Genomic DNA, 15,117 nt, shown 5'->3' on the forward strand with positions numbered 1-15,117 from the left:
GTTCTAAGTGTCATCATCGTAGATCTTTAGAGCTAAACTTATGAAATCAAGACGAAGAGATTCATGACTACGTGGACTGGACCTAGCAATACTCATGCTTTAACTCCGTGTGTTGGAAAATAAGATATCTAAATAAACATTATACATCAAATACACATACACCGAGTATTATTTCATGGCAATTTTACAACAAAGTTAAAATAAAGAAATGTTGGACTATATTAGTCATATTTTTAAATTTGACCCATGCATGACAGTCTAGGGGAACATGGACGGCAAACAGGCTCTTAAATATCAAAGATATATTCAGCACAGCGTTATGTCGATTTAAAACATTTTAGAAGGAAGTGGAGGCATTTGAATAAATTACCAGTCTTGGATCACAAAGTTCAATGGGAGAGATTTAGAGATAAAATAGAATACAGCTTTAATCATGTAAGTATGATTACAATACAATGCTCAATATAGTACGTCGTTCGCAAATCTTCATGTCACAGAGGAACGTATTAATAAAATGTTCTCTTTTGTTGCACAGTCAATTTTCTCGAAGCACTTTCATTTCGTTCACTCCATCGTTGGCTGCACAGTGTATGTACTTGCTTTGAAAATACCACAGACACTAAAAATAGAGTCTATGAAAATTCCCACCGTACAACGTACACACACTTTACAATTTGTCGATAGTAAAAAAGTTATTACATTGAACAAAGAAGACTTGATGAACGACAAATCAAAATGTGTTTTGCCACTCGGCTAGCATTCCTTTAGAAGAAAATTTGCATTTTGAATGATAGAGTCATCGAAAAGTTAATGAAGTATCTTGGAAATATATTAGCAGCAAGTAATTGGAAGACGAAATTTGCATTTTGAATGATAGAGTCATCGCAAAGTTAATGAAGTATCTTGGAAATATATATGCAGCAAGTAATTGGAAGAAGAAATTTGCATTTTGAATGATAGAGTCGGTACAAAGTTTAATAGATGATGTCTATAAATGTGTCGAGTTATGTCATTAGTTGACAAGAATGCAACAATCACAGGAAAAAATTTGCAGGTTACAATGTTTGTGAAATAATGTGACATCTTGGTAGACCATGGGAAATCATGTTACACCTTGTTTATTCCCATTGTTTCCCATGATGTTGATATCATGTGTACATTCAATAGCAAATGAGAACCTTGGGAAACCATGGAAAATGTTGTGTGTTACTAGTTTTCCCAATGTTGCCCATCATATATATTGGGTCTATTTCCCAATGAATGGGTAAATGTTGTGTGGTGTTACAAAAGTAAAGTAACACATGATTTTCACAACATTTCACATGATTCATGATATTGTGGCCAGGTGTCATATACTTATTGGGTATTCTGTATTCTCTGAGTCTAGATACAGAATTTCTGGTATCTACTAAAATTTAAATCGTGAATTATTCATGTTGATGTCCCAAGTAAAGGCCTCCAAGTTGAACAGTTACTACCGGTCATTAATCAGCATTCAAGAAAAAAAAAATGAAAAGCCAGTGAAAAGTTAAATTAAAATTGAATTCAATTTTCAACATGAAAATATCCGACTCTACGAGGATAGACTATGTTAAGCCAAGAAATTTCATTACACTTCATTACTGACGTGAACAAAAGTACTGGTAAGGAAAAATAGACGAAATTTACAGCTGATCTGACAGAGTTGGAAAATGCCTTCTTTAAACTAATGGGAAAATTTCCTGTAGAATATCATAACAAATTCACAAAGTCTGTTGTTCTCTGTACAAATGATTCAGACACAACAAGAAATTTAGTACAAGGACTAGAATGCTCACTCATCAAGTGTTCATACAAACGAATAATTTCTGCCAATAGTGTTTCGTAATTTTCTGATATGTCACATCATTCAAATAATTCTATTTAAGATGTCAATGACATGATACATATAAGCCATGTTATAGTTAGCCTTTCTTTATTACTGAAACTAATTTAAAAGTTACAGTGAAAGTTTAAATGGACTTATGCAATGATAAAATCTTCAATTCTTAAAACACTGCTTTTTAAGCAATGATAATGATTTATTTCACCAGAGAAAAATGTGTCAACATTACTGCTGGGGACCAGAGAAGTAGTTCAAGCAGAACTAATCAAGTCCCTGGCCCTGAATTCATACAAATTATGATATCAAAGTAATATAGTTTGCCATCTTTTTCAAGAAGTACATTTAAAATTTCAACAGCGAGGTGACATCACATCAAAAATACCGCAATTATACGGTGTCGCTCAAATTTGATCAGAATTGGTACATACCAAAGATCAACAATAAGTGTTATTTCTATCTGTTCAGTGCAGGAAAATAATACGTTGATGTTATGACAATTTCTGCACAGTACAACCAGAAAAAACAACAAGAAATATCTAAACCAGAAATTTAAGAATGACAAAAGTAAATAAGGTCTGAAACTTTAGGTACTGAAGGTAAACTTTAGCAACATGCATAGCAGAGAATCTTTCAACCATGGATGTACAAAAATAGACATCCATGGTTTCAGCAGATCTGTTAATATGTCACAGTTCATAAACAATGACAGGAAATGACCAATTAGCTGTTTCAGTTACTGCTACCACTCCCAAACATAAAAGGTACCCTGCATACAAATAGGTTAAAGGTCAAAATCCTCTTATTCAGATGTGTGGGCTGATTCAATTCACTGCCACCACTCCTGAACATTTGCAGGATTTCCCTTTTTCTTACCTCATTTGCACATTTTTGACACTGACGTGTTCATTTGAACAAATTCACATCTCAACCCCTACATCTACCTGTACACCAAATACTGAGATGGTAGCTTTGGCGGTATGGGAGCCTTTGTGTGTGACGGACATACATCCGCACATACATACCTACAAGTATACAGACATACAGATAAGCTCTTTTTGGTATTTATATATAAAACCAAATCTGAGCTAAAAAACAAAAAATACAGAGATTCACTGTTCTGAGTTCAAAAGAAAATATTCAGTGAAGTTTTAAATACATTTCTTGATTTTACAGATTTTGTCGTCATTGGAATTTCGTTCCAATGCTTAGCAATGGAATAATATATATTATTTTGAGTTAATTTTAAATTTACCTTTGGAATAACAAAATTATCGCCAGTAGCTAAACGTGTTTCATATGTATGTGAAATTGATGAAGCATAACGATCTACTGAATGCCCATAATGACCAGTTTTCGAGTCAAAAGCAAATACACAGGTCTGAAACTTACAAAGTTTATAAACATTGAGAATGCCAAGTTGCTGAAACAATGGAGTACCGTGTGTAATGTGACTAGAAAAAAGTAAAGTTTTAATTTCAGGATCCCAAAAGTATATGAGGTCATGAAGCCTACTCCCATGCCATAGTTCACATTTGCGTTGATTATAACCTTCTCTAGGGAGCCACTCATCTTCAGCCTGCCAATGCGCCATATGCTTTCCACATTCCGTTTTGTTTACAAACAAGTTCTGTAAATCTATACCACAGACCTAGTAATCAAGACAATCATCCCTAGGTCTATTACACATAGAGCAAGTGTTCTCATCTTCCTTCAGACACATAGAATGGTTATTTCCAACACATACTTTATATAGCTTTGGAGGCTTGTATCCCAAGTATTTCTGAAAGTTTTCAATATCCCTTCATGTAGGGGGATCATGGTTTCCTTCTGTAAATGGCCACATAACTTTACATGATCAATGAATTCCTCTCTTGAAGAACCATACTTTAATTTCAACCTAAGCACTCATAGGATAAACTCATCTACTTTCTTATTCTGGAAAAATGGTTCCTTCCCATGCAACATAACAATATCATCATCATCATCATGTGCTTCCTTTTGATTATTATCAAATCTACCTTGTCTACAACCTCTTGCATTATTTTCAAGCTCACTGTCCACATCATTATTTTCACATTCATGAGTATAAATTTCACAAAGTTCACCACAGGACTCTGGTTGATCTTCATTATTGTCGGTGTCACTGGCTGTATCAGAACCAATACTTCCTTCTGCGTGTATTTCTTCATCAACTGCAAATGTATGTGTACCTGTAAAAACGAACACATGACATAAACATGTATGTTTCAATCTGTAAGGTAGAAGCACTTTCAAGGGAGAAAAAATCACACAAAAATTTCAGAAATACATGTATACTCAAAATGAACGAGAAACATATAGGCTGATAGAACTCAGCTTTTAAATGTTGCTAAAATATAATTATGAACAAATTAGCATTCTGCATACCAAATTTACCATAAATTTATATCACTCAGAGGATTCAAACCCACACTCATGGCAACACTCTGCCTAGCTAACGAACAGTGCTCAAAACCACTCAGCTGTGTGCCCAAACGATGTCATACAGACCGTGCTAGATGTTACATTCTGTGTGCGTACCACTAACACAGTATAAGAACTAGTCAGGTACACACACAAAGGTATATACAAAGTACATACAAGTAAACATAAATAGCAATCGAAAGCATTGGTTTTTACTGAGCTTCCAGAGAGACTCAGGGGCAAGTTAATGTCCATCTGCAGCACTGCCCATGTTGGGCTGTTTACATCATAATGACACACTCGCAAGCCATGTGGGCCGTCTTACTTTTCATTACATACATGTAATGTCAGTTTACTCGATCATGCAATATGATTGGTTCCAACAAGATTTTGTTGGAGAACAGGTTTTTAACAGCGTGCCTTCAGACATAGTAAGGGTCAGCGGTCACAGGAGTGCCAGTGCACAACTGAATCTTTCAGTCTAAGTAACAAATGCATTGTTAAGAAGTGATCAATCTATATGAACACGATTGGAACTAATTTGGGATAATTGGATCGTCATATTTTTCAAATTTCTCAAAGGTGTTAGGTGCCCTATAGCTGAATTTTGCGACATTACAAATAAATCATTAAAACAGGAGCGTAACTTAAAAAGAAAAGAAGATGAGCTTACATTTGAAGATTAAATCTACATTACTTCACCGTCCAATTATCCAAAATTAGTTCCAATCGTGCTTATGATAACTCCGTCACTGATAGCAGACTAACAAAAACTATATGAGGTATTCCTAAGGTACTTCCATACCAATTATCAATACAATCTTGCTAGTAGTTGTGGAGTGTTTGAGTTTCGATTAATATTTTTATATTTTTCCAGATCATTTGCTTATTTTTGGCAGGGGACATATGCAGTGTTTGCGGTAACTTTTTTTTCCTTGCATTCGGCATACGCATTGCTCTACTAAAATTACGTAATGGCTTTATTTGCATGTGTAATTTTCCTCCGCACTCGATAGAGAAAAAAAACTGACTACAAAATACGATGAGCAGTTCAATAAATTTACAATACCAATTCAGATTGTACAATGTACATGTAACATTATTTTAATGAAAACAGTTCAATGGACAACTAGAACAACTGGGCTGTGTTTCAAATATGCTGAAACGAAGCAGCGAAGGGTGTACATGCGACCATCATTCACATTGGGCAACCAAAAGGTCAGAGTTATTGCAGCTAATCCAGGCACTAGCAGTGTTCAAAATATATACATTTATATTTATACATCAAAACATAACTATGGATATTCAGTCTTGCACTACTCTTGGTAGCCTGCGTGTGGTTGTGGACGGGATTTTTTGGTAACCAGTGCATCATCATCACGGCTGACGACTTCATCGTGGCACTGATCCCCTTTTGTATGTTGTTGTATTGGCGACAACAGCACAATACGCCATGGATACCGACATTAGTTCAATTTCACTGCACTTCTCATTGTTCTCCATGTTGGATTGCCTGGTTATGTCTTTCAATTGACCCTCCGAATAATTTTTTTCGCGGACTAGATGAGCAAAGTTGAAAGAAAATAAGAGTTGTTGCTAAGACACCATGCTGCATGTGTGCTTTGATCAAATTTTGGGACAGCAAGACGGGATGATCGTGCAAGGTTGGCATTTAATTTGTTGCAACATTTCTGTCAATTACTCACTTTGTGTCATTAGTTTCAGAAACTATCGCTCGCCTGAAAATTAGCAACGTAGTTCATAAGCACAGCTGACATGATAACGTGCCTTTGATCTACAATACCAATTCTTCAGATTACACTCAGAGAATCCAAAACTTTCCACACAATATGAGTGATTGGAAGAAATGTTGCAACAAATTTCATGTCCATCGGGCACTCATTTTGTCTGGTTGTCGCCTAAGGTCAGTCGCGGTGAATGCTTTTGGAAACATTTTATAGTTATCCTTTGCGTATAGAAAACGCATAACAATGAAAACATGCGTATAGTGTCAATATCAATGCATAAGTATGCATTGTTTGGCATAAACACGAACACTGATATGTTTGGGAGCTAAAATTGAAATTCTATCAGGATGTGTCTACATGAAACTATTTTTCATACCTGAGTTAGTGACTAAACGTTTTCTGTGGGATCTTTCTATTCTAACGTCACAAAGATGTCCTTTACATAAGGGGCAGATACATGGTACACATCTCCATTTCCATTGATTACACTGTAAAAAATGACATAAATACACTCTTTAAACAGGTGCATCATTTAAAAAAATTTTACATCATTGGATATTTCTTTTCTGTCATGATTACATGCATTTCATTTCAACAAATTGCATTATTTGTCCATGAGTAATTTCTATAGACATCATAAATGTCTCCAAACTGACCCACGGCAAAGACCCTCAGCATGTGCAGTAGCTGCTACTTTCGCTCTGTGGTGTTAGTAACAAAGAGAAGTTGTAGACCGACTCCTGTCATACTCAATCAATAGTGATTTAATTTTCTTTTTAGGCTTGCATGAATTATGCTTACCTTGTTGATTTACAACATAAATAAGAAACACAGCCTACAAACATTCTGTGTTGAATCTTTGTATTTTTTTCTCTCATCTCAACTTCCACAATGCTAAATGACCCTTCTCCAATAACTGCTGCATTATCATACCCTTCCAATAAACTCTTGCATATAATTTTAACATTTTTAATATGCCTGATGACTTTGGTTGCTTTGAAGACTGACATTTCATATGTTCTTTTCTAATGTGTTCCTTTTATTTAAGTTGCATTTTCAAATTTTTATTTCCCTCATTTGTTCCACTGCTTTTTCCTCTCTTCATTTTCTCTTTGTGCTTTAACTGTCAGCTTACTCCTAAATTTCTTCCATCTTTGTTGACACATTTCCCGCGATCGCCATCTTTTTCTACCCTTCAAAAGATTATACACAGCACTGCATAAGCTACATGACTTACATACTGTATTACAGACATGCCTGCATGCACACATATATACACAAACATGTGTGCATAAAAACATACACACAAAATACTCACATACACACAAACATGTAAAACACACACACAACAAGACAAAAATGTTGGGTGGCAAAGGGTTTGAATTAGGATGATACATGCTTGTTTGACAACCAGAAATTACTTTTATTGTTTTGCTAAGTTATCCCTATATACCAAAATCAGACCTCTAGCTCTATTGGCTCGCTCAAAATTAGATATGCGCATAATTAATGAGGTACAATATGTGGCGTCATAAGGTGTCCCATCATACCATACATGAAGGCTGTAGCACTTGTGGTTACTGAGTTATGGACAAATATGTATATTTGAGGTCAAAGGTCACCGAGGTCACGTGACATTTTGTCAAAAAAATTGTATTGCTAAGTTATCCCTATATACCAAAAATCAGACCTCTACCTCTATTGGCTCGCTCAAAATTAGATATGTGCATAATTAATGAGGTACAATATGTGGCGTCACAAGCTGTCCCATCATACCATATATGAAGGGTGGTAGCACTTGTGGTTACTGAGTTATGGACAAATATGTATATTGAGATCAAAGGTCATCAAGGTCACATGACATTTGTCAAAATATCCGAGATATCTGCGTGAACGGATGGACTCACGGATGGACGAACAGACGGACATGACCCAATCTATAAGCTCACTGGACTTCATCCGTGGGGACTAAAAATTGTGTCACTGCATCCTTTTTGCAATATGAATACGATGAGAAACTAAATTTTTATTTTTTGTGGCCTTATACATGGGAGTCTATGGAGATCTGCCTTATACATGGGAGTCTATGGACGTGTAAACTAAAAATATGCAAATTTCACCACGATTTGCCCAAATTTGGGAAAGATCACTCCTATGCACTTCCATACCAAGTTTCAAATCAATCGGACTTGTGGTTTCAGAGCAGGAGATTTTTTGACCAAAAATGGGAGAAAATTACAAAAAAATTCATGAAAAATAGCAAATCCAAGATACTGACCCAAGATGCGCACAATCATTTCATGTCAGCCCAAAGTACTTACATGTTAATTTTCATGTAATCTGCTCAGTGGTTATTGAGTTTTTTCAATTTTGACTGTTTTTACATTTTTTCACTTAATTTGCATATTTTTGGCAATGACAACTTCATTTGAACAAAATCTCATCTACAGCCCATCATCCATGTACACACCAAATATCAAGATGAAATGTACAGCGGTTTTGGAGTTTTTGATGTTGACGGACAGACATACAGACATACAGACATACAGACACACAGACATACAGACATACAGACATACATACATACAGACATTTCCCTAGCCTATAAGAATAGCTTCCATTGCCATATATACATATGGCTATGGGAGCTAAAAATGACATATTGAATTGTAGATGGAGAAATAAAAAGACCAATATTCTTTAAAGGCTTTTCCGTTTGCCACTTTGTGACAGCTACAGTGTAACAGACTATTTGCCGCTCAAAGACAGCTATAATCTGATACTGCCTTCAAAAAATTTTGTGAATGAAAGTGTGAATTGTAGACAGAATAATGAAAAGACCCATATTCTTTAAAGGCTTTTCTGTTTGCCGCTTTGTGACAGCTACAGTGTAACAAACTATTTGCCGCTAAAAGACAGCTATAGTCTGATACTGCCTTCAAAAAATATTGTGAATGAAGTGTGAATTGTAGACAGAATAATGAAAAGACCAATATTCTTTAAAGGCTTTTCTGTTTGCCGCTTTGTGACAGCTACAGTGTAACAAACTATTTGCCGCTAAAAGACAGCTATAGTCTGATACTGCCTTCAAAAAATATTGTGAATGAAAGTGTGAATTGTAGACAGAAAAATGACAAGACCAATATTCTTTAAAGGCTTTTCTGTTTGCCGCTTTGTGACAGCTACAGTGTAACAAACTATTTGCCGCTAAAAGACAGCTATAGTCTGATACTGCCTTCAAAAAATATTGTGAATGAAGTGTGAATTGTAGACAGAATAATTAAAAGACCGAAATTTTGTAAAAGCTTTTCTGTTTGCCGCTTTGTGACAGCTACAGTGTAACAAACTATTTGCCGCTTAAAGACAGCTATAGTCTGATACTGCCTTCAAAAAATATTGTGAATGAAAGTGTGAATTGTGGAGAGAATAATGAAAAGACCCATATTCTTTAAAGGCTTTTCTGTTTGCCGCTTTGTGACAGCTACAGTGTAACAAACTATTTGCCGCTTAAAGACAGCTATAGTCTGATACTGCCTTCAAAAAATATTGTGAATGAAAGTGTGAATTGTGGAGAGAATAATGAAAAGACCAATATTCTTTAAAGGCTTTTCTGTTTGCCGCTTTGTGACAGCTACAGTGTAACAAACTATTTGCCGCTAAAAGACAGCTATAGTCTGATACTGCCTTCAAAAAATATTGTGAATGAAGTGTGAATTGTGGAGAGAATAATGAAAAGACCAATATTCTTTAAAGGCTTTTCTGTTTGCCGCTTTGTGACAGCTACAGTGTAACAAACTATTTGCCGCTAAAAGACAGCTATAGTCTGATACTGCCTTCAAAAAATATTGTGAATGAAAGTGTGAATTGTAGACAGAAACATGACAAGACCAATATTCTTTAAAGGCTTTTCTGTTTGCCGCTTTGTGACAGCTACAGTGTAACAAACTATTTGCCGCTAAAAGACAGCTATAGTCTGATACTGCCTTCAAAAAATATTGTGAATGAAAGTGTGAATTGTAGACAGAATAATGAAAAGACCAATATTCTTTAAAGGCTTTTCTGTTTGCCGCTTTGTGACAGCTACAGTGTAACAAACTATTTGCCGCTAAAAGACAGCTATAGTCTGATACTGCCTTCAAAAAATATTGTGAATGAAAGTGTGAATTGTGGAAAGAATAATGAAAAGACCAATATTCTTTAAAGGCTTTTCTGTTTGCCGCTTTGTGACAGCTACAGTGTAACAAACTATTTGCCGCTAAAAGACAGCTATAGTCTGATACTGCCTTCAAAAAATATTGTGAATGAAAGTGTGAATTGTAGACAGAAAAATGACAAGACCAATATTCTTTAAAGGCTTTTCTGTTTGCCGCTTTGTGACAGCTACAGTGTAACAAACTATTTGCCGCTAAAAGACAGCTATAGTCTGATACTGCCTTCAAAAAATTTTGTGAATGAAGTGTGTATTGTAGAGAGAATAATGAAAAGACCAATATTTTGTAAAGGCTTTTCTGTTTGCCGCTTTGTGACAGCTACAGTGTAACAAACTATTTGCCGCTAAAAGACAGCTATAGTCTGATACTGCCTTCAAAAATATTGTGAATGAAAGTGTGAATTGTGGAGAGAATAATGAAAAGACCAATATTCTTTAAAGGCTTTTCTGTTTGCCGCTTTGTGACAGCTACAGTGTAACAAACTATTTGCCGCTAAAAGACAGCTATAGTCTGATACTGCCTTCAAAAAATATCGTGAATGAAAGTGTGAATTGTAGACAGAAAAATGACAAGACCAATATTCTTTAAAGGCTTTTCTGTTTGCCGCTTTGTGACAGCTACAGTGTAACAAACTATTTGCCGCTAAAAGACAGCTATAGTCTGATACTGCCTTCAAAAAATATTGTGAATGAAAGTGTGAATTGTGGAGAGAATAATGAAAAGACCAATATTCTTTAAAGGCTTTTCTGTTTGCCGCTTTGTGACAGCTACAGTGTAACAAACTATTTGCCGCTAAAAGACAGCTATAGTCTGATACTGCCTTCAAAAAATATTGTGAATGAAAGTGTGAATTGTAGACAGAAAAATGACAAGACCAATATTCTTTAAAGGCTTTTCTGTTTGCCGCTTTGTGACAGCTACAGTGTAACAAACTATTTGCCGCTTAAAGACAGCTATAGTCTGATACTGCCTTCAAAAAATATTGTGAATGAAAGTGTGAATTGTAGAGAGAATAATGAAAAGACCAATATTCTGTAAAGGCTTTTCTGTTTGCCTCTCTCTGATAGATACAGTGTAACACACTTTTTTCTGCTGATGTTAGACACAGCAGTATAGTCTGATACTGCCTTCAAGAGTATATTGTTCAAGTTTGAATTGTAGACAGAGAAATAAAAACTCTACCTCTTACTTGAATTGTGGGTAGTGAGAAAGTGATTGAATTTTCAGATTTAATTTGCTGTTATTGCATTAGACATTTCTGTACCTTCCAAAATATATGTACAATGCAGAATATATGAACATTTGTACAACAACAGACAATAGAACATCATTATGTGACCTCTGGAGAATAAAGTACTAAAATGTTTGTTAAAAAGGGAAAGAACAATTTGGATCAATGCCTCATACATTCAGTCAAGAATGGCAGTGACCTTGGCACTTAGTGTTATCTTTCTATCAAGCGCGCATGTACTTACCAAACTATTACATAAGAAGGGACAGTGACCTTGCTGGAAGTAGAGAGAAGTGTGTGCAGCCTGTATCATGTATGTAAGTTTTTTGAAAATGGGATAGTATATCCGTTTTCACCCAATAAAAAACAACGGACGAATATCACTCCTGTTGTTCTGAAATAATCGGAAACGTGAAATGTTAGAGGAACTGATAATAGCACGATCTCACGCACACGATTCAGTATGCGAATGAACAAAGAAATGAGTTAACACGTAATGAGCTTACACCTATCCACTGTGTGTTGGCATTTCGACGACCAAGCTCGGCATGCTTGACTGAAACAATCATATTGTGGACGATATACATTTAAATCATTTCATTTACCTGCGCTTTTATTGCATCGGCAAGCTGTGAAGTACCTTCTTCTTTAGTCCAGGCGTTTGTAGCCGATCACATGGTTCCTGTGCTATCAGTGAAGCTTCCACGGGTTCATAGGTCATATCAGCTGGTCTCGCCCTTTGTTCAATATTTGATGACCAGTAATGTGGCCCTGTTTTGACCTTTTAACGTCATTTTTCATCATTAGGCTTTAAAAAACTTATTTACTATAAATATGTAGTCTAGAAAATCTATGTCTGACAGATGTCGTTTGATATTACACATATTCATAAAGTTATATCGTCGACGGAGGGTACGGTGAACAGCTGATAAAGGTCAGACGTGCAGTATGTAAGAAGATGAACAAACAGAGGTGCGACGCGCTTAATTTGAAATTATGTCTATCATACAGCTGAACTCTTGTTGTTTCCGGAGGTTCATTCACTCTCTAGACTTCTTCTCGACGTATATTCATTTCAATGGCACAACAATGATGTCTACATCAAGTGAAACCGCCGTCAAAATACTCGTAAGTGCGTATTTAGATGGACACAGCGTTTTTGTCAAGCCATTAACGATCAATGGCTCAACTACTGGCGAGTTTAGAAGTGCACTCTACCAAAATGGAGAGAGTTTTAGTATTTGACCCCGACTGGGACGATTTCGTTGACCCCGATGGTTGTGTCGATAGTGGACGGAAGTACCGAGTATTCTTCGTGTCGAAAGGTAATATTCATTTATCCAAAATTTTGCCTATTTTTATATCATGCTCACAGACAGCTATCTTTGTTTAAATGTTTACATTCACTGAAAACGCGGTAAATGTCTAATTAGGCAAAGCAGTGGCACATGGGTAATTAAATCACAGACAGTGGAAGGCTCAACCATGGAGGTAGTAGAGACTCCATGGCTCAACTACACTATGATTAAATTGCTGTTATCCGGTGATTACACCAAACATTGTGACGACAAGTATTGAATTAACTTGCATACTTACTAGTAGTTTAGTTACATGGACAAAGTATGGTACATGTCAGGGGAGGGGGGGGGGGGTACTTTGAATAATTTTCCATGGAGGTAACCTCATGATACAATGTGCTTATGTATTTTCTCCAAAACAGACCGACTGCTCCTCCAAATCGAACCCCCTAAATGGGTATTTTTACATATTTTACAGTTATGCTAGCACACTTGAAGTTTTGGGGATTAAAAGTCAGTGGAACCATGTTTAGGGATTTTCCATGAAAAAGTGACACAACATCCACATGGCACATACTCGTACACCTTCCTATCGGAACACACACCCCACACCATGCATGGCTATGATGCTGAATTTTGTTTGGTTTGAAGCTGCTGATATATTGGCAGATTTTAGCTCCAAACTTTGATATGTATTCTTGTACTGATAAGAAATGATAAACCACATTTTTTCTTTATTTCAGGAAAACCTCACAAAGAGCTGGATAAAAAAGCCAGGACCGATTCAACAGCAAGAGAAGCCCAGTTATATTGGAACAATTTCAACATAACTGTGGCTTCTCTTCTTCGGACAAGGTGGCATGAGGTTTGTCGAATAATGTAATTCATAAAACATTTTAGAGATGGGTACTTAAAAATCAAACCAAAAGAGAAAGAACAACAAAGAGGTGGTGTGGGTAAGAACTTCTTGTCCCTTCTCACAAATCAAGGTATGATTAAACTCACAAGTGAAAAACTTTTGATAATAGTGATTAGTACACTTTTGATGGAACAAATCCGCCCACATTTAATTTTTATACTAACATAGTGTATTGGTTGTATTTCTGTTTTAGCTCCAAGGATCACAAGGCCTAAAAGGATGTGCTGGAACATCTATTGGTGAAGCAAAAGTGAATCAAAATATCATTCAAGAAATCTGTAAAGAAGCAGAATCATTGCATAAAACATTCACCCTTGGAGACAAGGTTGTTTGTTTTGACAATATTACTGTGTTGAAATACATAAAAACACACATCAATGAATCAAAAAGGCCAGAATCAGGTAGAGTACATTCCTTATTCTTAAACATTCACCCATAATCCATTTTCTTTCTTGAAGTGTCACAAAAAGTCTAATTTTGGAGCAAAATTTTCCTACACATACCAGAACTAATCTGGTTTTCTCCACAATGATGTAAGTACAATAGGTTTTCATTAAATGTCAAATATCCGACAGTGACAGAATTAGTTTTAATAGATATGAAGGTGGTGTCATAGGTACTAATGACTGTTTTTTAAAGTACATTACATTGAGCTGTATCTTTGGTATTTTTCTTAGCATTGTTGTTCTGTGGTCACCTACAGTACTAGTTTACTCCCAATCCTTAAAAAATTGCCCGCGTTCTGATTTTCAAATAGCCTCATAATAATGGCAGTGGTATTTCTAACAAACAGAATCAAGTCCTTCATTAAAATTGACTTAGCATTGTTTGCATTTCATCACATGTCATAGAACATGAAATAAATATGCTGAAATTGAATCCAACAATGCTAAGAAAAATACCAAAGATACAGCTCAATGTAATGTACTTTAACCCTTTCACCCCCAGTTCCCTGTATACAGGTCCAACTTTACCATAGAAAACAATGGATTTGGGACAAACCATGGTGGTGAAAGGGTTAAAAAACAGTCATTAGTACCTATGACACCACCTTCATATCTATTAAAACCAATTCTGTCACTGTCAGATGTAAATAAGCAAAAGCATCTTTTCTTTCAGAGATTAAGTCATTAATTTCCATTTCATTGTATTGAATTGAACTTTAGGGCAGAAAATACCACTCATGCATGAAACAAGTGAAAAAGTAGACTGCACAAATAGGCATGGTAAGGAATCAGAATTCTCATTGTTAAATCATAGTCAAACGTTTTGTATATGAATGTTGTAAGCAAAACTCACAAGATTTATCAGTGAATTGAATATAATTTCCTCAGAGGCATTGTTGTCATTATTGTAAAACAAGTCATAATTCTGACCATATTAACATGCGTTATAGAAAAGGAA

At 35.7% G+C, this 15,117-nt stretch overlaps 1 protein-coding gene and 1 long non-coding RNA gene across 3 annotated transcripts; one reads left to right on the forward strand and one right to left on the reverse strand.

Moving 5' to 3' along the window:
• Nucleotides 1-825: 825 nt before the first annotated feature.
• Nucleotides 826-12,508, reverse strand: LOC139126687 (uncharacterized). Its single transcript, XR_011550690.1, has 4 exons — nucleotides 12,102-12,508; nucleotides 11,741-11,890; nucleotides 6,431-6,542; nucleotides 826-4,074 (listed from the first exon to the last, which is right to left on the reverse strand). It is a non-coding gene; the product is annotated as an uncharacterized lncRNA (long non-coding RNA).
• On the forward strand, nucleotides 12,239-15,007 carry LOC139126686 (uncharacterized). 2 transcript variants are annotated; one of them, XM_070692739.1, is made up of 4 exons: nucleotides 12,239-12,821; nucleotides 13,538-13,659; nucleotides 13,907-13,963; nucleotides 14,880-14,939. In XM_070692739.1, exons 1-4 carry the CDS (start codon nucleotides 12,677-12,679, stop codon nucleotides 14,919-14,921), a joined length of 366 nt encoding a protein of 121 aa, XP_070548840.1. In that variant the 5' UTR covers nucleotides 12,239-12,676; the 3' UTR covers nucleotides 14,922-14,939. The 2 variants fall into 2 exon arrangements, with proteins under 2 accessions (XP_070548840.1, XP_070548839.1); XM_070692738.1 differs by having other exon boundaries at nucleotides 12,282-12,821; nucleotides 13,907-14,114; nucleotides 14,880-15,007.
• Nucleotides 15,008-15,117: the final 110 nt, after the last annotated feature.

The sequence above is a fragment of the Ptychodera flava genome, unplaced genomic scaffold, assembly GCF_041260155.1.
Source record: "Ptychodera flava strain L36383 unplaced genomic scaffold, AS_Pfla_20210202 Scaffold_119__1_contigs__length_201995_pilon, whole genome shotgun sequence".
Lineage (NCBI taxonomy): Eukaryota > Metazoa > Hemichordata > Enteropneusta > Ptychoderidae > Ptychodera > Ptychodera flava.